The sequence below is a fragment of the Vipera ursinii genome (assembly GCF_947247035.1).
Source record: "Vipera ursinii genome assembly, chromosome: 7".
Classification (NCBI taxonomy): Eukaryota; Metazoa; Chordata; class Lepidosauria; order Squamata; family Viperidae; genus Vipera; species Vipera ursinii.
The window spans coordinates 2,262,412-2,288,279 of record NC_139521.1 but is presented as its reverse complement, the minus strand read 5'-3'; the positions used below and the strand labels follow the sequence as shown (position 1 = coordinate 2,288,279).

Here is a 25,868-nt window from a genome sequence, read left to right as displayed (position 1 = left end):
AAGATTGTATTAAAAGTTGTGATGTGAGCACACCTGTTCCGAAATAGCTCGATGTTTCATTAATACAGCCTGTTCTCCTGAAAAGATTAGCAGGTAGGCTACGATCGGCCTGGATATTTTAAGGATGTTTCCTTATGCTACAAAAAACATTGATTTTTTTTTCCAGGTCTGTGCTTGATTTCATTGCTCATGTCAATCAATCAAAGGGCAGATTTCAAAGCTGTCATTTCACTTCTCTCCGTTCAGGAATAGATGAAGCCTTAACTTTTTAAACATGTTTTCATTTTCACCGAAGCCCAAGTTTAAAATTAGAGAAAAATTTATGCTGATATCTGCTGAACCCCGTTAAATATTCTTGAAAGGATCTTTTTCCTGGTTAAATGTTTTATCATATAAGGGGGGACGAAGGGGGGAAGGAAAGAGGGAGAGAGAGGGAGAGAGAGGGAGGGAGAGAGGGAGGGAGGGAGAAAGAAAGACGGAGGGAGGGAGGAAGAGGGAAAGAGGGGGAGAGAGAGAGAGAGGGAGAGAGAGAGGAAAAGAGGAAGAGGGAACGAGAGAGAGAGGGAGAGAGAGAGAGAGAGGGAGAGAGAGAGATGGGGGGGACCTCAGCTTGCGACAACTGAGCCCAAAATTTCTGTTGCTAAGCAGGCCAAGTTGAATGAATTTTGCTCGATTTTATTTCCGCAGCCGTTAAGCGAATCACCGCAGTCGTTAAGTTAGTAACACGGTTGTTAAGTGAATCTGGCTTCCCCCATTGACTTTGCCTGTCGGACGGTCGCAAAAAGGGGATCACGTGACCTCCCCTCCCACCCTCCCCCCCGGGACACTGCGACGGTCATAAATATGAACCAGTTGCCAAGCCTCCAAATTTTGATCGCGTGGCCCCCAGGGGGATGCTGCGAGGGTCGTAAGTGTGAAAAACAGTCGTCAGTGACTTTTTTTTCAGCGTCATAACTTCGAACGGTCACTCAAGGCCCTGTTGAGTAAGTGGAGGACCACCTGTGCTAACCTCAGGCGAAGCTACTTTCATGTGACACCAGATGCCCCGGAGCTAAATAATTACATTTTACCATTTCAGCCGGAGGTGCAAAGGTTTCTACAGACTTCACCAATCAGAGATCAGGATGGCCTGATTGCCACACTCCTCAGCTCAGCTTGGATGTGTTTTCACAACTGTAATTTTATGGGTTTTAACTCAGGTTGTCCACCCGTTCTCCCCTTCTACACAGAGGCAATGTCAGGCAGTTTGAAGCCTGATCTCTGCCAGCTGATTAATGAATAACTAAATGATACTTGACTTTTGAGCACAAGGTGAATGAGAACCTGGTGTGTGTGTGTGTGTGTGTGTGTGTGTGTGTGTGTGTAGAGGCCAGGGTGACTGCGTGCACATGGGTGTGCAAGACAGAGAGAAGGAAGTTGAACATAGAAAAATGCTGACATTTTAGGCCCAGCTGGATTTTCTTTGCAGAAGAGACTGCTTCTTTATCCACAAGAAGTATGAATGGAATAGAATAGAATAGAATAGAATAGAATAGAATAGAATAGAATAGAATAGAATAGAATAGAATAGAATAGAATAGAATAGAATAGAATAGAATAGAATAGAATAGAGGAGAGGAGAGGAGAGGAGAGGAGAGGAGAGGAGAGGAGAGGAGAGGAGAAAATGAAGGAATAGAATAGAATAGAATAGAATAGAATAGAATAGAATAGAATAGAATAGAATAGAATAGAATAGAATAGAATAGAATAGAACAACAGGCTTGGAAGGGACCTTGAAGGTCATCTAGTCCAACCCCCTGCTCAGGTAGGAAACCCTATAACATTTTGGACAAATGGCTGTCCAGTCTCTTCTTAAAAACTTCCAATATTGGAGCATTCACCGCTTCTGGAGGCAGGTGGTTCCACTGGTTAACTGTCAGGAAGTTTCTCCTTAGTTCTAGGTTGCTTCTCTCCTTGATGAGCTTTCCATCCGTTGCTTCTTCTCCTGCCTTCAGGGGCTTTGGAGAAGAGCTTGACTCCCTCTTCTTTGGGGCAGCACCGGAGATTGATGGAGTTGTTGTTTTGATTGACATCCAAAGACACAACGTTTGTAGAGAAGAGGAACAAAGACGATAAAGGGTCTGAAGGCAAAATAGTACCATGAACGGCTGTGGGAACTAGATATGCCTAGCCCAGGGATGTATTCTATTCTGTTCTAATTTCTGTTCTGTTCTGTTCTGTTCCATTCCTATTATATTCTATTCTGTTCTGCTCTATTCTATTCTCAGTGTCGTTGTAACGTTGAGTGGTCACTAAACGAACTCTTATAAGTTGAGGGCTATCTGTAATGCGTTCAATTGTAATGTCAAAGAGAGAGAGAGACCGCCTAGAACTAAAGAGAGAGAAAATTGCTGACAATGACAACACTCAGTCAGTGCAAGAATTCGCCTCTCAGGGCTTTGGGTGCCCCATCACTGGAGGTTTTCAAAAACAGACTGGACAACCCTTTGACCCCAACCCTCACCCTATACTGTTCCAGACCAATGGTCACCCAATCTCTTCTTATAATCCTCCAGGGATGGAGCATTCACAGCTTCTGTTCCACTGATCAATTGTTCTAAGTGTCAGGAAATTTCTCCTTAGTTCTAGGTTGCTTCTCTCCTTGATGAGTTTCCATCCGTTGCTTCTCGTCCTGCCTTCGGGCGCTTTGGAGAATAGCTTGACTCCCTCTTCCTTGGGGCAGCCCCTGAGATACTGGAAGACTGCTATCATGTCCCCCCTCGTCCTTCTCTTCATTAAACTAGACATCCCCAATTCCAGTAACCGTTCCTTGGTGGAGCAGTGGGCTAATGCCTGCTTAAGTAACCCCAGCTGCCTGCAATTAGTGCAGGTTCGAGTCCCACCAGGCTCAAGGTTGACTCAGCCTTCCATCCTTCCGAGGTAGGTAAAATGAGGACCCAGATTGTTGGGGGCAATTAAGCTGACTTTGTAATAATGCCGCTTGGGGTGTGTGTGTGTGAAAGCCCTAATAAGCAGGCATATACATAGAATGAAGGCTACTGCTAAGCTTGTAAGCCGCCCTGAGTCTTCGGAGAAGGGCGGGATATAAATGGAATTAAAATAAATAAATAAAATAAATATGTTTTAGCCTCCAGTCCTTTTTTGGCCAGAAAATGGACATAAATCCTGGAAATTGCCAAAAAACATCAAAAACGAAAATCAAAGTCACGTGACTCTGGGATGCTGCAAATGGTCATGAAGGTGAGCCGGTTACTAAGCACCCGAAATGCAGTCACAGGACCGTGGAGAGGGGTTGTACCCGTCGTAACTTAGAAACTGGGTCCTAAATAGCTTTGGCGGGGGAAGGGGCTCTGTCATAACTTCAAACCAGTCGTAAGTCGAGAACTACCGGTATTCCTCTGTGGTTCCAAAGGAACTGCATGGATGACTCTGCATTGCTTTACGACCACAACTGAGCCCCAAATTTACGTCGTTAAGTGAGATGTTGATTTAAGTGAGTTTTGCCCCCATTCTGCGACTCTTCTCGCCATCTTTGTTGAGCGAATCCCTGCAGTTCTTCTCTTAATAACATGGTTGTTAAGTGAATCTGGCTTCCTTCATTGATTTTGCTTGACAGAAGGCTTCACCATAAGTATGAGTCAGTTGCCAAGCATCTGAATTTTGATTCTGAAACCGTGGGGAAGGCTGCTGCAGTCGTAAGTGTGGAAAACGGTCATAAGTCCCTTTTTCAATGCCGTTGTCATTTTCAACCGCCACTAAATGAACTATTGTAAGAGCAAGAAAGATGATTAGGGGACTAAAACATAGAACAGTTGCAGGAATTGGGAATGTGTAGTTTAATGAAGAGAAGGACTAGGGGTGACATGATAGCAGCCTTCCAGTATCTCAGGGGCTGCCCCAAAGAAGAGGGAGTCAAGCTATTCTCCAAAGGGGCCTGAAGGCAGGACAAGAAGCAACAGGTGGAAACTCACCAAGGAGAGAAGCAACCTAGAACTGATGAGGAATTTCCTGACAGCAAGAACAATTAATCAGTGGAACAACCTGCCTCCAGAAGCGGTGAATGCTCCAACACTGGAAGTTTTTAAGAAGAGACTGGACAGCCATTTGTATGAAATGCTATAGGGTTTCCTGCCTGAGCAGGGGGTTGGACTAGATGATCTCCAAGGTCCCTTCCAACTCTGTATTATTATTATTGTTGTTATTATTGTTATTAAGTTAAGGACCACCAATTTGTTCTAGCCTCAAAGGTACTTGTTCCCTATTGATATCTAATGTAGGTGAGCTCTTGAAGGCTCAAGTTTAAGCTCCTTGAAGATATGGCTTCCCTAAAGTTGATACTTCTAAAAGTGCCTTGTTTGACTAGATGACCTCCAAGGTCCCTTCCAAGTCTGTGATTCTATTCTGTGAGTGTATCCTGCAGCAAGCTCTCATAGTATCTTCTAGAACGGTGGTTTTCAACCTTTCCTTCACCACAGACCCCTTTTAAATACCTTGTGTGGCTACGGACCAGGGCCACAGACACACACACACACACACACACACACACACACACACACACGGAGACACAACTCAAGATTTAAATCGTAACATTTCTCCAAGCTTTCACGGACCCCCTGTTGCAACATCGCAGGCCCCCAGGGGTCCACGGACTGCAGTTGAGAAGCACCGTTCTAGAATATCTTCTTTATTCCATTTACGATTATTATTATTTTTAAAAAAGTCTCTCAAAAGGATGGACTGGTTATAGTGGCATCCACACTCAGGGTGGGAAAACCTCTAAGCTCGTCCTATCTGAATATTTTTTTTGTCTGTCACTTTTTTCTCACTTGTGTTTTAAAAAAATATATCTAATGCCTCAGTTCTGCATGACACATTTTGCTCTTATAGCAGAACAGCTTGCTCTGTCAATAGCTGTCCTTTTCTGTTCCTAGTTATATTTTGACAAAACCTGCCAATCGTTGTAGCCTTGGCTGTCGTACTGTGTTTCCAAGAATTTGACAAAAGCCTGGTTGAATTTTTTTTTTTAAAGTCAAAGTGGGATTTTGAATTTGCAAAAGAAAAAAGAGCCACATTATGAAGTTGTGGGACGCTCCGACACTGGAAGTTTTCAAGAAGAGAATGGAAAGCCATTTGTCTGAAAGGGTTATAGAGTTTCCTGCCTGAGCAGGGGGTTGGACTAGATGACCTCCAAGGTCCCTTCCAACTCTGTTCATTCTGTTAAATTTTCACAGAGAATGTTCTTTCAGAAGATATTTCTGTAGATAAGTTCACGTGGAGCATGCTTGACAGGGCTGCCCTCTGCTCAAACCGATTGTGGCTGACCAAGCAGTTTATCACAATGTGGTCTTAGCGCATTGCTGGTTGAAACATTATTTCTTTTTTTTTAACAATGTTGGATTTTTTAGTAATCACAGGCTTGATTGTCCCAAAAGTTCCACATAGGAATGTGCAGCTCAAATTGTTCTGCTTGAGGGGAGGGTTCAAGGTCTAATCCTAGGCTGCATTAACAGAGGGACAGAATCAAGATCACGTGAAGTCTTAATACCACTTTACAACGCCTGGGTAAGGCCACACTTGGAATACGGCATCCAGTTTGGGTCACCACGATGTGAGAAGATGGTCAGGGGACTGGAGGCTAAAACATATTGCTGGAATTGGGTACGTCTAGTTTAATGAAAAGAAGGACCAGGGGTGACATGATAGCAGTCTTTCAATATTTTTTGGGCTACCCCAAAGAAGAGGAGGGGGTCAACCTCTTCTCCGAAGCACCAGAAGGCAGGACAAGAAACAATGGATGGAAACCAATCAAGGAGAGAAGCAACCTGGAACTAAGGAGAAACTTGGAATTAAGGAGGAATTTCCTGACTGTTAGAACAATTAACCAGTGGAAAAACCTGCTTCCAGAAGCTGTGAATGCTCAGTTGTGGTCATAAGTCAAGGGCTGCCTGTACATGAATCTCAGATTTGCTGCAGGTCAGCCTTTCAGTAATCATGTTTTGTTTCATTGAAACGTGATCTGTGAGATTTCTTTGGATGGGCAGGTTCCTATTAATTGGTAGCGTCTGGTCGATGGAATTCCTTCAGAGGGTCCTTGGTGCTCTCTCAGCTTGTCCGGTTTTCTTGCAGACGTTTCATGACCATAACTGGGTAGCATCATCAGTGCTAGAAGGGGGGGGGGTGCAGAGAGGAGGAGGAGGAGGAAGAAGACTCGGGTCCTTACTACTCTCTGAGCTTGCTTGTTTTCATGCAGACGTTTCATTACCCAACTAGGTAATATCATCAGTGCTATTCTAGAAGCTTGCTTGTCTGTGGGTGGGTGGGGGTCTTAGGGATTCTTTGGTTGGGCTTTGGCCGTTTCTTGATTGGGGTGTCACTAACTCGATTCCTTCTCTTGTCTTTACTCAGGTATCTCCACCCTTTGAATGATTAGGCCATAATGACAGCTGAAGATTCTACTGCAAGGATGAGTAATGATTCCTCCAGCATGCAGACCAATAAAATTCCCGAAGGGCTCTCGGGCACTCCAAATGAGGCCGCCCTCTTGCAGTTAGTAGATCGTACCGGCTACACCATGATTCAGGAGAATGGGCAACGGAAGTACGGGGGTCCACCTCCTGGCTGGGAAGGCTTGCACCCTCCTCGGGGATGTGAGGTCTTTGTGGGCAAAATCCCTCGTGACGTCTACGAAGACGAGCTGGTCCCGGTGTTTGAGACAGCGGGACGCATCTACGAAATGCGCCTGATGATGGACTTTGACGGCAAGAACCGTGGCTACGCCTTTGTGATGTACACCCAGAAATACGAAGCCAAGCGCGCTGTCAAAGAACTCAACAACTACGAGATCCGTCCGGGAAGACTGTTAGGGGTGTGTTGCAGCGTGGACAACTGCCGGCTCTTCATCGGCGGGATCCCCAAGACAAAGAAGCGGGAGGAGATTTTGGAAGAGATCTCCAAGGTGACGGAAGGTGTGCTGGATGTCATCGTTTACGCCAGCGCGGCCGATAAGCTGAAGAACCGAGGATTTGCTTTCGTGGAGTACGAAAGCCACCGAGCAGCCGCCATGGCAAGGAGGAAGCTTATGCCAGGCCGAATCCAGCTGTGGGGCCACCAGATTGCCGTCGATTGGGCTGAGCCAGAGATAGACGTGGACGAAGACGTCATGGAGACGGTGAAAATCTTGTACGTGAGGAATCTGATGATCGAGACCACGGAGGAGACCATTAAAAAGGTCTTTGGTCAGTTTAACCCGGGCAGCATAGAACGGGTCAAGAAAATCCGAGATTACGCTTTCGTGCACTTTACCAGCCGGGAAGACGCCGTGCACGCCATGAACAACCTCAACGGCACCGAACTGGAAGGATCTTGCCTGGAGGTCACCTTAGCCAAGCCAGTAGATAAAGAGCAGTATACCCGCTACCAGAAAGCCGCCAAAGGAGGAGGAGCAACCGCAGCGGAAGTGACTCAACAACCTAACTATGTTTACTCTTGTGATCCGTACACTCTAGCGTATTACGGCTATCCCTACAACGCCCTGATTGGTCCAAATCGAGAATATTTTGTGAAAGGTGAGTGTCTAAGTTTTGGCACAGTACAGGAGGGATTAGGGTTGCATCCCAGGGGGTAGCTGACCTTGTCTGGGGTCAGAGGTTAAGAAGGGTGGGGACTTCGAATGGGAAGCTTGACTGGAAAGTTGAAAGAAGTTTCTGGAAAACAAGACAGTGGCAACCTACTCTAATTGTGTAGAGCAGGGGTGTCAAACTGGCAACATCACGTGACGTGTCACGATGCATCGCGACTTTTTTCCCCCATCGCCGGCAATGGGGTGGGCGCAGTTTCGGCATGACGCATCTGGCCCACAGGCCGGCAGTTTGACACCCCTGCTGTAGAGGCCCCAATTGTATATTAATTGTGTATATAATTGTATACGCCCTAATTGTATAGAGACCCTAATTGTATAAGGTCTCCTGGTTGAGCAGGGGGGTTGGACTAGAAGACCTCCAAGGTCCCTTTCAGCGCTATCTTGATCGATATTGATTGATACTCCTATTTGTAGCCAAGAAACCGACCTGGGAATGTCCAGTGAAGTCATTGGAGCTTGGCTAGAGGACATCTTTTCTTTTATTCTGGCTAGGTGGCAGCATCTTGCTAGGCCTCAGTATCTTCAAAAGCAACCTTTGACTAGCCCTTGGATGAGAGACCACAAGGAGATCCCAAGTCTATAAGCTAGACTGGGGGACAAGAGCCTGGAGGAATGAGTTAGTGAAACACTTCTTGTATCATTGCCAGGAAAATGTGTCCAAGGAGTCACCAAGAGCTGAGATTAAGTCGAAAGGGAGAGTTTTTTTAAAAAATTTGACCGTTTCGTTTCCTGACCGTTTTGAAGTTACCACCGTACTGAAAAAGGACTTTTTCACGTAGTTCTCACTCTACGACCGTTGGAGCATCCCTGGGGTCACGTGACCAAAATTCGGATGCTTGACAACTGACTTGTACTTATGACAGTTCCGGGGTTCCATATCGTAGATTAACTTTTGCGACCTTCTAATGAGCAAATTAATGGGGTAACCAGATTCACATATATATATATATATATATGAAAAAGGGGACAAATAACGACTAAGTGAAATGCAGCAACGGAATATTACAGAAATAGCACAGCTTAAAATTTTAAAGAACAAATTTAACCTCAATTACGTTGACCATATTATCTAGTTGATAATCTAGTTTGATTACAAAGGCAATTTAGTGGTCATCAGGCAACTTTTGATAATGCTCCAAGAAAATTAACCATCTCTCTTTTTTTTTTCTTTTTGTGCAAAAATCCCAAAGTCCATAAATAGATTCACCATTTGAGGTTAATGATTTAACAGCACACGCATACCTTTAAGTCTTAACTCTCCCATTAAACATTTCTTACATTTAATTTCGTTCTGTTGCACTTTAACAGATATTTAAAAGTGCCAACAAGGGGAAAACAGAAGAGCAAAAGAACAATAAAGAAATAGAGATTTAAAGAGTGCGCAACACTGAACGAGAATTTTCAAATCACATTTGAAATCATGCACACAGACACACATATACGGTATAAAGATAATCTTATATTTTAAACTATTGAAATCAAATCAATAATTAGCCAAAATAACCAACATAATAATCATAACACAGAATAAACAATAGAAATTTCTAAGAAAGCCTATCCTTATAATAAATTTTATATATCTATTTATATCTATCTATATCTATATCTATACATATCACATACATACACACACACACACAAACACACACACACACACACATATATATACACACACATACATACACACACATATATATATACACACACATACATACACACATATATATACATACACACTATATACTGTATATATGTATGTATTTATGTGTGTATATATGTATGTTTGTGTGTGTGTGTGTTTATATATATATATATATATATATATATATATATATATATATGTATGTATGTATGTATGTATGTATGTATGTATGTATGTATACTGTATATACTGTATATATATGCATATAAAAATGACCCAACCTGATTATTTATCCAGCAATTTTAACACGAATTATCACTTTTGCAAAAGAGATATTCTAATGCAAAAATATCTTGTACCACTTTTCTCTGAGTGCAGTATTTGCAATAAATCCCGTTAGTATCGCCATGGTTATGTATTGGCGGGTATGTTTAAACTCTGCAGAGGTTTCTTCATTCAGTCTCTTGGGCTGTTCAGTTTATGAATCATACTTAAAGGTACAATTTATAAAGAAGCCTCGACAGATGTTCTGAATTGAATTTGGACAAGCTGCTGAGTTTTTCACCTTGTTTCCAGAATTGCTTTTGAACTACGCTACTTATTTAAAGATAACGGAGCCAATTTCTGACATTTTAAGGAGAGATTTTTCAAAAGGTTTTCATCTTATTTTATTTAAAATAAATAAATAAATAAATCTTGCCCCCTCTGAGGACTATTAGCTCTCCAAGGATCAATTTTGGGGAATATTTGCCTGCATGAAAAACTGTATTGAAGTAAGGGGCTATAAATGCTGTATGGACTTCTTCTATAAACATGGACCCCATATTTTAGTACACTATTTATAATTTAATAATCTCTTATAGACTGGACACTTCTGTTTGTATCCACTCAAAGATATTTATGCAAGCCTTCAAGAGATCTGCTCATTCAAGTAGAGGTAACCCATGCATAAATCGTGATATGATCCAATCGATAATCCGAGTCAAACAACTGACTTAATACTATAGTTGGAGATTTGATGCAGTTGGTCCACCTCAATCTTTGTGTCTCGCCAAATCCTAAAACGAAATCCTCATTCTTTTGTTATGTGCCTTGCCCATTGATTTAACGCCTTTCTTATTTGGAATTGTTTGAAAGAGAAAGTTGCTGCTTCATAAAACAGCCGTAATCAGAACAAGCTCAAGCTCTTCCATCATGCGATGCCTACCATGGTATTTTGCAAATCTGTGGAATAAATACACCTAAGTCAATTCACAGGCGTTTTAATCCATCGAAGAGGGCGATTCAATCCCGTTTAACGGCTTTTTCTCTTCCAATGAGTTCCATGCAATCGTGTCTGCGTGCCTCTTTAATCACATTCAAACATTGCCTGGATGTTAGGAATAATGAGACAGTCAGGGACTGACCAAATCACGTGTGTTAGCGGTCCTTCAAATTTATTGCATCCGCCGCGTAGAAAGGTAGACGAACAACCTTAAACAAATCTGTGTTAAATTTCTTTCGCGTTTCCTTATTTTTGTCCTGGGGAGGGGTGTGTGTTAAAATATGACAAATGAGGCGAAGTGATTAATTAACAAGCCTTATCTTTAGAGCCTGAATGTAAGTTTCCGGCATTTGGGAATCGTAGCAGATTAAAATCTGGAATCGACAGCAAAACCTGGCAAGTGACTAATTTAACAACGGCGCGGTTCACTTAAGAACTGTGGCAAAACGGGACAAAACTCGTTTAACAACTGTCTCACTTAGTGACGGAAATTTGGGGCTCAATTGTGGTCGTAAGCCGAGGACTACCTGTACTCCATTCCGTTGGTCCTCCTCTAAGTTTCCGGCGGCCCAAAGATCATGCTTCATTTTTCTTGCGTTTCCTCTCTTCACTCCCAGCTTCCTTTTTCTTTCTTTTATGGTTCTCCCGAACTGGTTGCTTTTTCAAGGACTCTTGATGTGCACAGATGAGTGGATGGTCCAATACATGCTCTGCCCACAGAAACAGACTCTAGAACCTCCGAACGGAAGTGGATTCAATAGTGGAATTCATCTTGAGGCGGTTTTTTTTCCAAGAGTCTGTATTTGGGGCATCTAAGGATAAGCAGTTGAGAATGCATTTCTGATTGGTAGCATCACTTAGCCAAAACCCAAGGATCTCGGTTGAGCTTTTCTGCATGTCTGTTTATCAGCCATCCACGCCTGCCTGCCTTCACTGTGGTCCAGTCCAGTCCATCTCCCATCATATCATTATTATGGAGCCCTTGGCGGTCTCTGAGCTTGGTGGTTTTTTTGCAGACATTTCATGACCCAACTACGTAACATCATCAGTGCTGGAAGGGAGGGGGGTTTCTGGAGAGGAGGAGGAGGAGGAGGAGGAGGAGGTGGAGGAGGAGGAGGAGGAGGAGGAGGAGGAGGACAATGACTGTGGTGTCCTTGGTGGTCTCTGAGCTTGGTGGTTGTTTTGCAGACATTTCATGACCCAACTAGGTAACATCATCAGTGCTGGAAGGGAGGGGGATTTCTGGAGAGGAGGAGGAGGAGGAGGAGGAGGAGGAGGAGGAGGAGGAGGAGGAGGAGGAGGAGGAGGACAATGACAACTGTGGTGTCCTTGGTGGTCTCTGAGCTTGGTGGTTTTCTTGCAGACCTTTCATGACCCAACTAGATAACATCATCAGTGCTAAAAGGGAGTGAGGTTTCTGGAGAGGAGGAGGAGGAAGAGGAGGAGGAGGAGGAGGAGGAGGACTGTGGGGTCCTCAGTGTTCTCTGAGGCATATAGAGATGACCTACCCCATCCAAAAGAGACAATAAAAAAGCTAAGAAGGAAACAAAAATACTAGAATGAGTCATCTCCAATAAGCAACACACAGATAAGCAGGGATTAATACCAGACAAACAATCAAGTAAAAAAAAAAATCAATGCCCTAATCAAGCAGAAAACTACACCTTTGTCAACACTAGCAGGGCAAACTACTGTAGGTAAGCAGAGAGCAAACCCCACACTCACAGCACTGACGGTGTTACCTAGTTGGGTAACATCTGCAAGCAGACCAGTAGACTCAGAGAGCAACAAGGACCTCTCATTTCAACCCCTAAGCTTGATCGAAGATTGTTTAGAAGTCCTCGTACCACTGACGCCATCTGAATTTGGGCTCTTCCATTGTCAGGGGTCAGTTTGTGCCATTATTGTGGCTTGGTGGCCCTAAACTAAGCAATGTGGAACAAGTGACAACACTGTGTTTCCCACACGATGCCATTTGACAGGCTGGTGTGTCGTTTTTTGAACTGTAAAGAAGAAACAGGCAGAGCTGGGAACGTTACATTTGGGTTTGCTTAGTGAGAATGCAGGCCAAAGAGGAATCACGCTGTGGCTCAGGATTTTATTTTTTTTTATTTTTAGGGAGCAAAAGTCTTCCACAATCTAGATTTCTGCACAACCCCCCCCCCCCCAGCTTCCCACCGCACTTCCATCGAAGCCCACCAAATTCAGCACAACTTGATCGTGCGCGTTAGAATTCTCAAGCTTTCTTTCCCCCCCCCCCAAACTGTGATGAGGTTGAGCTTCTCTGGATTTTTTATATATATATTTTTTTTTTGGAAGAAGGGAGGGGGAAACAGGGATTACAACGCAGCTACCCTGGAACGCAGATTTTTTTTTAAAAAATATTTTTTTAAAAAAAAACCAAAAGGTTGTGTGGTTCTTCCTAGCTGTACGGCACTTTGGGTAAAATGCGCATTGAAAGAAAACCACAGGATGACATTTGAGAAAGGGGTAAAAAGAAAGAATAACAACAAGGCTGCTATGAATCTCCTGTTCGCAAAATGTTTTCCCCTTTCCTGAGGTCGGAAAAGATGGTGGGAGGAGACAAAACAGGTTGTACACCTTTTGGGTTGCAGCCGTTGCTAGGTGACAACACACAACTTGATAGCACCGGGATTTGCCGTCGGATCGCAATAAAAGTAGCTGAGCTGAGAAATAACGCACAAAAGTAGGGTGTGAGTCCCCAATCCCTGTGTGTGAAAGTTTGGTGACAACAGAGCAGAGATTTTTTTTCTTTCCTTTTATCCGTAATATGAAGATACGCTCACAATTTTGGCCTTGCCTGGAGTTCTTGCTGAAAAGAGTGGGGAAAAAAATTAACTTGTAACGCAGGGGTCTTCAAACTTGGCCCTTTTATGACTTGTGGACTTCAACTCCCAGAATTCCTCAGCCAGCCACGCTGGCTGAGGAATTCTGGGAGTTGAAGTCCACAAGTCATAAAAGGGCCAAGTTTGAAGACCCCTGTTGTAACGTATGAGTTGGAGAACCAGGAAGAGTAGAATATAGCGAGGCAGCTAAGCTATAACCCGTAAGAGAGAATTAAAATATAAATGTAAAGACTGTAAACGAGATTGAAAAACGCTTCTTTACGACATTTTTTTTTTGTTCTTTTTATTCTTGGTCTGGTTTTCCCGTCCTTTCTTTTCTATTCGCTGATCCTTTTTTTTTTTACTCTGCTTTTAGTTTTTCCTCTCATCTGGATTGTCCTTACCTTGCAAAACACTCCTTTAATTAAAAAAAAAACTAATGAAAAGAGAGAAGGGGGGGAGAGAAAGTGTGTCTGTTTTCTGACTGATAACAGCAAAGAGAAAGCACCAAATGTTTCCTTCCCCCCCCCCACACACACCCTTACGCCGATGATCTTACTAACAGAAAAACTTCTAACTGATTGGGTTTTGCTACTCCTTGTAAATTGAATGTTGCAACGTGTCTGCAAGCTTTTAGGTAAGCCTAGTATTGCTTTTATTTATCCGTGTCTTTAAAAAGTACAGGCTAGATTACAGGGGTAGGCAACCTCGGCTCTTTTATGACTCATGGACTTCAATAGAATAGAATAGAATAGAATAGAATAGAATAGAATAGAATAGAATAGAATAGAATAGAATAGAATAGAATAGAATAGAATAGAATAATTAATAGAATAGAGTAAGAAATAATAGAATAGAATACAGTAGAGTAGAATAGAATAGAATAGAATAGAATAGAATAGAATAGAATAGAATAGAATAGAATAGAATAGAATAGAATAGAATAGAATAGAATAGAATAGAATAGAATAGAAGAATGGGATGGGAATAGAGTAGAGTAGAGTAGAATCGAATCGAATCGAATCGAATCGAATAGAATAGAATAGAATAGAATAGAATAGAATAGAATAGAATAGAATAGAATAGAAATAATAGAATAGAAATAGAATAGAATAAAATGCAGGATAGGATAGGATAGGGTAGAATAGAATAGAATAGAATAGAATAGAATAGAATAGAATAGAATAGAATAGAATAGAATAGAATAGAATAGAATAGAATAGAATAGAATAGAATAGAGAATTAATAGAATAGAGTAAGAAATAATAGAATAGAATAGAATAGAATAGAATAGAATAGAATAGAATAGAATAGAATAGAATAGAATAGAATAGATTGTAGAATAGAATAGAATTATTGGAATGGAATAGAATAGAATAGAAAATATGGAGTGGAAGGGAAGAGAAGTAGAGAGAATTATTGGAATGGAATGAATAGAATAGAATAGAATAGAATAGAATAGAATAGAATAGAGTAGAGTAGAGTAGAGTAGAGTAGAGTAGAGTAGAGTAGAGTAGAGTAGAGTAGAATAGAGTAGAATAGAATAGAACAGAATAGAGTAAGAAATAGAATAGAATAGAATAATAGAGTTGGAAGGGACCTTGTAGGTCATCTAGTCCAACCCCCTGCCCAAGCAGGAGACCCTACACCATTTCTGACAGAAGGCAGTCCAATTTCTTCTTGAAAGCTTCCAGTGATGAAGCTCCCACAACTTCTGAAGGCAACGTCTGTTCCATTGGTTGATTGTTCTCACTGTCAGAAAAATTTCTCCTTATTTCTAGGTTGAATCTCTCCTTGATCAGTTTCCATCCGGTATTCCTTGTCTGGCCTTCAGGTGCTTTGCAAAACAGGCTGACTCCTCCTTTTTTGTGGCCGCTGGTCAGATATTGGAAGAATGCTGTCGTGTCACCCATAGTCCTTCTTTTCACTAGACTAGACATAGCCCAATTCCTGAAACCGTTCGTCATGTGTTTTAGCCTCCAGTCCCCTAATCACCTTTGTTGCTCTTCTCTGCACTTCTTCAGTGTTTCTTGACCTCGGCAACATTCAGATGTGTGGACTGCAACTCCTCAACCAGCTTCTACCCTCTTAACGTTGCCGAGGTTGAACTTGTGCCCTCCCCTGTAACCTGTCCCAGTTGAGTTGTGAGCTTTATTCTGCAAAATCAAGTCCTAGTGTGTGTGTGTGGGGGGGGGGTCTTCAAACCGGGCAACTTTCCGACTTGTGGACTTCAACTCCCAGAATTCCGCAGCCAGCTCTTCATGAGCATAATTAGATAAGGACTTCCAGATCCAGATCTATAAGTTAACACGATATCATCGGCGTGCCCAATCCATGCTAGTTGGTGAATTCTGGGCGTTGAAGTCCACAAGTCTTAAAGTTGCCAAGTTTGGAGACCAACCCCCCTGGGAATTAGAAATGGAATCAGAAAATGGAATTAGAAAATATCGCCCAAAAAAGAAAAAAGAGGTTGGTTAATAAATCCCACCAGATTGTGGCTGAGTGTGAACGTGCTAAAAAGCAAACCACACCAAATCTTTGCAATTCCTGGATGTTGTGGACCCATATCAGGAACTGGGCAAAATGTTTTCTGAGCTCTTTCTTTCTCTTTCTTTCTTTCTTTCTTTCTTTCTTTCTTTCTTTCTTTCTTTCTTTCTTTCTTTCTTTCTTTCTTTCTTTCTGGTCTAACATTGTAGCCTTTGGGCGAATGCTGTGGCTGGTTCCGAGCATCACTGACCTGTTTGGCATTTTTTTTTTACTTACAAGCAGGCAGCGTTAGAGGCAGAGGACGAGGTGCGGCAGGCAACCGGGCCCCCGGTCCAAGAGGATCATACTTGGGGGGTTACTCTGCAGGCCGTGGCATCTATAGCAGATACCATGAAGGGAAAGGAAAACAGCAGGAAAAAGGCTACGAGCTGGTCCCCAGTCTGGAACTGCCTGCCGTCAGCCCCGTTGCAATTAAACCGGGAACAGGTCAGTCTGATGCTCAGGGTGAGGAAAAGTCGGTGGGAAAGGATTTATAGAAAGTTGGGTTGTTTTTCTCAAGCTGGTGGACCCTCTTGTTCTGGTTGGAATGGTACATTCCAGGCAGGAACAACCAGACCCCCTCCTCCCCCCATGCAGAGTTCAAGCTAAATACTTTATTACGTTCTGCCTATAATACAGGAATCTTCCCAGCCTGATGCAGCTTTATTCTGCAAAATCAAGTTCTGGAGCAAGGGCCTTCAAACTGGGAAAACTTTAAAACTTGTGGACTTTTAGAAATATTTAGAATAACAGAGTTGGAAGGGACCTTGGAGGTCATCTAGTCCAACCCCCTGCTCAGGCAGGAGACCTTACGCCATTTCAGACAAATGGCTGTCCAGTCTCTTCTTAAAAACGTCCAGTGTTGGAGCATTCACCACTTCTGGAGGCAGGTTGTTCCACTGGTTAATTGTTCTAACTATCAGGAAATTTCTCCTTAGTTCCAGGTTGCTTCTCTCCTTGATGAGTTTCCATCTGTTGCTTCTTGTCCTGCCTTCAACTCCCAGAATTCCCCAGCCAGCTACTCATGGGAACAATTGGATAAGGCTCCCAAGATCCAAGATCTCTAAGTAACACTTTAATGCAGAAGTGCCCAACCAAGCTGGCTGGGGACTTTTTGGAGTTGAGGTCCACAAGTCTTAAAGTTGCCAAGATTGGACACCGCCAGTTTAATATTTTGAAGGTCCATCACATCTTATTTTTGAAATCCATCTTGGGTAATTTCAAAAATTGGACGAGCCATCGTGGCTTCCTTCCACTTTCTAGTTAGCTTCCTTCCCTCCCGATGTTTGTAATATTTTCTATGCAATGATAAATTTTGCTGAGGTCCTTTTCTCCTTCCTGCTGACAACCATGGAGAAGTGGAGACATTTCCTTGTGGGTTGAATGCCAATATGCAGAAGTGAGGCCTATGGCTGCACAATATCCTTCTGTGGAAAAACTTGAACAGGCTATCATGGGTGGCGTGACAGCAGTCTTCCAATATTTGAGGGGCTGCCCCAAAGAAGAGGGAGTCAAGCTGTTCTCCAAAGCCCCTGAAGGCAGGACAAGAAGCAATGGATGGAAACTCACCAAGGAGAGAAGCAACCTGGAACTAAGGAGGAATTTCCTGACAGTTAGAACAATTAACCAGTGGAACAACCTGCCTCCAGAAGCTGTGGATGCTCCAACACTGGAGGTTTTTAAGAAGAGACTGGACAGCCATTTGTCTGAAATGGGAGTCCCCAACCCCCGGTCCAGGCAAACAAGGGAAGCCCTATCTGCTGGATGCAGGCAGCACACAAAACCACACCCCATCTGGTCCATGGACAACCTCTTGATCCTTGGTGCCCCAAATGTTGGGGGCCACTGGTATAGTCTCTTGCTTAAGCAGGGGATTGGATTAGAAGACCTCCGAGGTCCCTTCCAATTCCATTATCCTACTGTGCTCTTTTCTGAGCATGATAGAATAATAGAATAGAATAGAATAGAATAGAATAGAATAGAATAGAATAGAATAGAATAGAATAGAATAGAATAGAATAGAATAGAATAGAATAGAATAGAATAGAATAATAGAATAATAATTTCTATTACTATAATTATTATTAAATACACATACCGTATTTTCCTCCCAAATAACACCCAGCTGGAAAATAAGCCCTAGCATGAATTTTTTCAAGAAACTTGTAATATTAAGCCCCCCCCCCAAAAAAATAAGCCCCAATTAAGATCGTCAGCCAGACGGGCGCATTTAGTGTGTCTGTTGCAACACACGACGGATACATTGAATTATAAACTAATAATATTAATATATAATCGTAAATAAATAATGTTATTGACGTTATTTATTTGAATAAAGGTAGATTGTTGTACATGAAAAAAAATAAGACATCAGCTGAATATAAGTCCTAATGCGTCTTTTGGAGCAAAAATTTGTATAAACCCAGACTTGTTTTCAGAGAAATACGGTTGGAGATTATTTACCACTTTCACCAAAGAGAGGGGACCAAATGTTTCTAGTATTGTGTTGAATCCAAAAAGAACCTTGATCTGATCACAAAAGCTTGATCCCAGTGCATTAAACCAGGGGTCCCCATGCAACCCGTCCGCCCAAACAAGCAAAGCCCCATCCGCGGGATGCAGGCAGCACACAAAACCGCACACCCTGCGGTCTGCGGAAAAACCTCTCTCCACGGAAGCGGTCCCTGGTGCCCAAAAGGTGTGGGAGGGGGCTCTGCGCTAAATTACACCTCCGAATGACATTTTAATCTGCTAGATGAAAAGCTGAAATTTTAACATCCAGCCTAACCCGTTCGTGCGCCGTTGTGATCCGTTGCAGTGGCAATTCCGGCCATCGGAACCCAATATTCCATGTTCCAAGCCGCACCAGCCGCCAAGGTGATTGACGATGGGAAGATCCATGCAATGGAGCATATCATGAGCCCTATCAGCGTCCAGCAGGATCCCGCAAGCGCGGCAGCGGCGGCTGCGGTGGCGGCAGGTGCCGTAATACCTGCAGTTTCCACCCCGCCTCCTTTTCAGGTATGTGTCTGTGTGTGTTTTAATCTAAAGACGTTCAAGAAGGTATAGAAACATCAGAGCTCTCTGTTCCTGCCGGTAAGAGAACGCTTGCTCGGATTAAGAGAAGAAGACCTCTTTGCTTGCAGATAATAAGTTGAGGTGGTCTTCGACTTACGACAGTTCAGTGACCGTTCGAAGTTGCAACTGCCCTGAAAAAAGTGACTTACGACCGTCTTTCACAGTTACAACCTTTGCAGCATCCCCAAATTTCAGATGCTTGGCAACTGGTTCATATTTTATGACTGCCGCTGTGTTCCACTGACTTCCCGGGACGCAGCAACAGTCATAAATATGAGTCAGTTGCCAAGCATCTGAATTTTGATCATACAACCCTGGGGATGCTGCAACGGTTGTAAGTGTGAAAAACGGTCCTGAGTTTTTTCAGGGCTGTTGTAACTTCGGACAGTCACTAAATGAACCACCATAAGTCGAGGACTGCTTGTATATATAACGGTGGCAGTGTCCCGCGGTCACGTGGTCACCTTTTGTGACCTTCATTGGGGAAGTCGGATTCACTTAAGAACCGTGTGACTAACTTGTCAACTGCAGTGATTCACTTAACAACCGAGGCAAGCAATGTCGTAAAATGGGACAAAGGTCACTTAACAAATGTCTCACTTAGCAGCAGAAATTTTGGGCTCAGTTGTGGTCGCAAATTAAGGACTACCTGTACAGGCTTACAAGTACAACCATTAGTGCAACCTCGATTTAAATTTCCGACAGTGCTGAAAAAAAGAGACTTAGGACAGGTCCCCACACTTACGACCGTCACAGTGTCACCAATGGTCAGCTGATCAAAATCCAGGCGCTGTTCTGTACCAGCCTGCTACCGGCCCTGCAGAAAAGGCAGGGACAACCCCTTTACAAATGGCAAGAGGCTGGAATAAAGCCTGCCAAATTTATTAACATAAAACAGACACCAACCATGAAACAGGAGCTATGAAACAGGAACTATTCAAGCGGTTGCCTTCAGCAAACCAGCCCTCCCACGCATTCCCCCTTAAATACAGTTCAGGGTGTGGCTTCTCTCTGCCTCCTTCCGAGGAGCCCCATTGCCTTCCTCTGTTTACTCCTGATTGACTGCCTCCTGCGTCGGGCGTCCTTGAACAGGGCCAGCTGTGGGTCATCTTCATCCACGCTGTCAGGCTCACACAGCTGGGTCTCCGTGGTGACCAAGTGGGAGGGGCCTGGCTGAGGGCTCTCATCAGCAAGATCTTCAACCCCCTCATCAAGCTCTTCAACACCCCCGTCCTCCTCCTCCTGTGAGTCGTCCGACCCAACTGCCGAACCCACAGGCTGACCCTGAATCACAACAGGCACCTTGGCAACTGGCAGGTATTTAGAATGGTTGCAGCATCCTCGAGTTACGTGGATGCCGCTTCCAGAAGTCCATTCTGGACCTGGGCAACAAAAAATTAGCTACCGGTTCTGCCAAACTGGTTCAAACTGGCTGAATCCCATCTGTCTATCTATCTATCTATCTATCTATCTATCTATCTATCTATCTATCTATCTATCTATCTATCTTGGTGGAGCAGTGGGCTAATGCCTCCTTAAGTAACACCAGCTGCCTGCAATTAGTGCAGGTTCGAGTCCCACCAGGCTCAAGGTTGACTCAGCCTTCCATCCTTCCGAGGTAGGTAAAATGAGGACCCAGATTGTTGGGGGCAATTAAGCTGACTTTGTAATAATGCTGCTGGGGCCCCCCCGAAAGCCCTAATAAGCAGGCATATACATAGAATGAAGGCTACTGCTAAGCTTGTAAGTCTTCAGAGAAGGGCGGGATATAAATGGAATTAAAATAAAAAAAATAAAAAACATCTACCTATCCATCTATCCATTCAGTGGTGGGATTCAAATAGGTGAACAACCGGTTCTCTGTGTGGATGCCACTTCTGGAAGTCCGTTCTGGCCCCGGGCCACAAACAATTAGCTACCGATTCTGCCAAACCGGTGCGAACCGACTCAATCCCACCCCTGCCCATAGGGGAAATCGAGTTCCTTACAGATGGTGGCGGGATTAACTTTTGTCAACGTTCTCTCTCCCGCAGGGCCGCCCGATCACCCCCGTGTACGCCATGGCACCTAGTATGCAGAGAATTCCAGCCGCGGGAATCTACGGCACAAGCTACGTTCCATTCGCGGCTCCTGCGGCCGCCACCACAATTGCCACACTACAGAAGAACGCGGCTGCGGCCGCCGCTGCCGCAGCTTATGGGGGATACGCCGGGTACATCCCCCAAGCCTTTCCCGCTGCCGCCTTTCAAATTCCGATCCACGATGTGTATCAAACCTACTGAGAACTGCTGGCCGGGGTCGAAGTTGAAGGAACATTTTGCTATTTATGAAGAAAAACAAAACAACACAACACAACAACAGAAAAAACCCCACTTGGATGTCGGTAAACTGAGGACAGAAACCTAGAAGTCAAAATTTCTCCCCGAACGCAGCATCACGTTTGAAATCTTTTATACAGATGAAGTTTTTACTAACTTTGTAGGCCTTTTTTTTTTTAAAAGAAAAAAGAAGAAAAAAAACAACCCCATAATATGAATTTCTACATTTCTAACATGGCCGGTTGTTTTTTTTTTAAAAAGTTGTTGCTTCCCTAAAGGTTTATATTTCGTTGTATGTGGGGGTTTTTTTCCTTTTTTTCTTTCTTTTTTTTTAACCCATTTTATTTTCGCTGCGTTTGTGCTTTGAAGTTTATTTTTTAGTTAAGTCCTGCACTCCAGAATTGTCTATTTTGTAGGGCCTTGAATAATATATCAAGTAAATATTAAAAAGTGCACCTAAAGAAAGTAGGGGAAAGTTTTTAAAACGATATATTTTGAAGACTATATTCGATATTTAAACCATAATGCAAAAGATTTTTTTTAAAGATATATATATATATATATATAGTTAGATAGATAGATAGATAGATAGATAGATAGATAGATAGATAGATAGATAGATAGATAGATAGATAGATAGATATACTTACAAATGTGTGTTTTATTTAAGAAGTGAAACTGGAAAGTGCAATTTGAAAATTATTGAGACCTCTGCATTATTGGCTGGCATTTCTGTGTAATCTAGAGCCAAACACTTCCTTGTAGAGACCTCCCATTAAATACCAGATCCCATTAAAAGGATGCCTAAATGTTAAGGATAATTTTTATTTTGCATTCTCCAGAGAGTCATGTTCATATTTTTTTTTTTTTTGCACTCAGTGCCTAAGTCATTTTGTGTCTTAAGGAAAATATCATTTTTCTTCATTTATTTCAAAGGTTGATACTAGGATGGGAAAAAAAAACAACAACAACCCCACAATATGTGAGCTTTGAGTGTTGCATGCCCATTTTTTTCTCCAGCAGGGTTTACTTAATGTTGGAAATAGTAGATATTTGGTCTACAGCCCTGTCCTATCCTGAACCTCAGGGATTATTCAAGCATAGAATCGTGGTTTATTTAGCCATTCCCTTCCACGCACTTTTCCCAAAGGTGTTTTTTTCAAAAGGCTCCTGGACTTTCTTTGTTGGTTGAATCTTGGTTGAATCAAAAAAAAAAAGAGTCCTGGAACTTTTCATCCATGTGAAAATAGCAGTTGTTTTATCGAGAATCTCTAGTTTAGTCAATCTTGGAAACTTAAAGAGGGGTGGAATGCCCCAGCCCTCATTCTCTTAACTTCCATCGTAGCTTAAAAAAATGATGTAAGAATGAAAGGGCTGTTTCTCTCCAAACAATAAAATATAATTACCGGCTCCTAAGTTTATATTTATCCGAAGTCCGTCTTTCCAGATCAAACAGACCTGAAAGGAGATGCATTGCAGCAGCTATGTTGGCCCCTAGATTATAAGCCAGCCATTCCTAAAGATGCTTTTTAAAAAGGCCACTGGATTTTCTCCGTTTTCCTTGAAGACGTTTCGCTTCTCATTATTCAGGATGCTTCTTCCGTTCTGAACTGAAGAAGCTTCCTGGGTGAGAAGCGAAACGTCTTCAAGGAAAAACAAAAGCCCAGTGGCCTTTTGAGAAAAGAAAAAAGAAAAAAAGCACTTTTGGGACAACCATGACCTGGATGATGGAGAATCCCCACAGACGTTCTAAGCCATAGTTTTAAGCAAGCTAGGGTCCGTCCTGCGGTCAGACAAAGTAATGTGTAGTTTGCTTAACCCGGTTCTGATTTATTCTGCATTCTGCCCTTTTCCAAATATTCTGTGGCTTCAGAGGACACAATTTGGGGGTGTCCGTATGTTTTTCAGGGATATTCGGTTGTGGGTCAAAATAAAATCATGATGAGGCCTGCAGTCAGGGGATCAAAGCTCTCACTTTTACACACCTTGTAGTGTGGGTTAATCCCCTTCGTATTCAATAAAGCCTTTTCTTGCAATGGGCTGTACAATAATGCCACAATGGTTGGGGAATTTAAAAGGGCTGTGGAAGCAGTTTCCGCCGGACCTCCAGCAGAAGTGCGGCCCCCAAACCTTGTTGCAACGAAGAGGCTCAGGTGAAAAGCAAGTGTGTAAATACAAGTCCATTGTGTGCCGAACTGCATAAGTGGCAATCTTCTAGGATTCCAACTCAGGCGTTGACCGTGTATTACAGGTAGTCCTTGAGTTATGACTATCACGGAGCCTGCCCACTACCCGACGGTCGTAAGGCGAGTCGGTCACGCAACCGACCTCCTTTCACAACCTTTTTTGCGCCGTCGTTAAAGAAACTCTGCAACTGATAAGCAAATCCAGGGGTCACCGTGGGGCAGTTTTGCCAAAAGCTGGAAGTAAATGCCAGTTTTGGGGAAAACGGTCGTAGAACGGAGTCGCTTGACCACGGGATACCGCAAATGGTTGTAAATATGTGGTCAGATAGGTTCCTAGGAACTAAACGGGCAGTTGTAACACAAGGTCTCCTATCATTCCTCTGGCGAAGTTTGGATACGATTTGTGATTGCTATTCCTTATTTCAGCGGACAAATTCCTGTGCCTTTTAGGATACTCTTTCGCCAGCAGATCCTGAAACCCTAAGCCAGCATCTTAATATTTTCCAGAAGTGTCTTCCCGCAATAAATAAATAGTAATAATTTAAAAACCCTGTAAAGTATATTATGAAAGTGACCAACGGCTGTCATTATCTGTTTTTTCTTTTTTAAAAAAAAACAAGATGGCCTTCCTTGGAAATATCTCCGGTGGCTTGAATGATGGCTCTACCTCTGATTTACAAGTGGTTTTTGTATGTCTCCAAAGAGTTAACATGCCTTAAACTGGGGATTGTAAGTCCTACTGACTTCAAGGTTCTGGAGTCTAGTTCTCTCCCAGCTTAAACATTTCATTATTTCTGCACACCGCAAGTGCCTGCCTTCACACACAACACCGCTCTCTCATGCAGGGGGTTGGGGAACCCAAGATTACAACTTTTTTTTCCTGCCACCGTAATGCTTGGTAGGTAGTGGCGTTGGGCAATCTTTTGCTCAAAAAAATAAAGGGAACACAAAATAAGACATCCTCCTATTAAATACAGTACATTGTGTTGTTTAAGTGTTCCCTTTATATGTAATGCCCAGGAAAGAGGGTGTGCCAATTACCCAAAATCCTCTTAAAACCAACCACCAGTGCAACAAACACTGGATCTCAAACAAACATGGGGCATCGTTTTTAACAACGCACTTCCCCATAGAACTGTGGCTAAGATGCCAGTGAAAAGATGGGGGTGGATGGGGGTTTGATCAAATGTTGATTAATCCCCAGTCTGAAACCAGACTTTACAACAATTTCTGAACCATTTCATTGATACACTACTGAGATAGATTATGACTTGAAATGTGAAGTTTTTTTTTCTTAGGTTAAGAACAAATTATATATATATAAAGTGCGTGCGTTTGTGTGTGTGTGTGTGTGTATTCATTCATTCTAAGGTGGTATTAGAGTTGGTATTTTACTGTGTTTCTTTTGTATGTGTTGTTGCGCTTTCTTTAAAGTACTTTCTTAGGTTGCAGTAAATAAAAACATTCCTTTGAAAAAGGAGAATTTTTTGGGTCCTCTGTTCTAGACCTTCATTTTACTGCTGTTCCAAGTAAATTAAAATGGTTTCAGGGGCTGAGCTCAAACTTCAGGCCAGAAAGAGAAATTCGGGCACATATTTATCTATTTGGTTTTCAATCCCACCTTTATTACTTTTATAAGTAACTCAAGGTGGCAAACATAGATACCGTATTTCCCCGAAAATAAGAACCAGACGGAAAATAAGCCCTAGCGTGATTTTTTTGAGGAAGCTCTTAATATTAAGCCCCACCCCCCAAAAAGAAGCCCCAGTTAAGATCGTCAGCCAGTTGGAGGATGCATTTAATACCGTATTTCCCCAAAAATAAGACCCAACTGCAAAATAAGCCCTAATATGTCTTTTGGAGCAAAAATTAATATAAGACCTGGTCTTATTTGGGGGGAAATACAATACTACCCCATCATCTCCCTATTTTCCCTACAACAACAACCCTGTGAGGTGGATTGGACTGAGAGAGAGTGGTTGGCTCAGAGTCACTCAGCCAGTTTTCATGCCTAAAGCAAGACTAGAACTCACCATCTCCTGGTGATTGGCCCAAAGTCACCTAGCCAGTTTTCATGCCTAAGGCAGGACTAGAACTCACCGTCTCCTGTCGGTTGGCCCAAAGTCACCCAGTCCTACGACTGTAATTCTATTGTTTGAGGGGAAAAATAAGACCCATGGGACCGAACCAGATTCACGGTTGAACAAACCCTGGTTCGTGCTTTTTACCCGGCACATGGGTGTGAGACTGTTAGCATGTTTTCTCCGTGGCTGAAAGACCAACGAAAGCCATAGGCTGGGACATTTAAAATGTTCTTTAGCGGGTCCCGAACTTAACAGTCCTTGGTCCGTTTCAAGACCGCTGTTTTC

The 25,868-nt window shown here is 42.9% G+C and overlaps 1 protein-coding gene across 10 annotated transcripts in view; it reads left to right on the top strand.

The window, feature by feature from the left end:
- Nucleotides 1-21,347, top strand: part of RBM47 (RNA binding motif protein 47) — a 51,718-nt gene extending 30,371 nt beyond the window's left edge. For 7 of the 10 annotated variants that reach the window (XM_083367666.1, XM_083367665.1, XM_083367668.1 and 4 more), the window contains 4 exons: nt 6,406-7,565; nt 16,158-16,364; nt 18,736-18,938; nt 21,029-21,347. In XM_083367666.1, the coding sequence (XP_083223792.1) occupies nt 6,437-7,565; nt 16,158-16,364; nt 18,736-18,938; nt 21,029-21,277 (1,788 nt within the window). In that variant the 5' untranslated portion in view covers nt 6,406-6,436 and the 3' untranslated portion in view covers nt 21,278-21,347. Of the gene's footprint in view, nt 1-6,405; nt 7,566-10,144; nt 10,219-16,157; nt 16,365-18,735; nt 18,939-21,028 lie in introns of all 10 variants that reach the window. The other 3 variants (XR_014493054.1, XM_083367670.1, XM_083367671.1) reach the window with 3 other exon arrangements.
- Nucleotides 21,348-25,868: the final 4,521 nt, after the last annotated feature.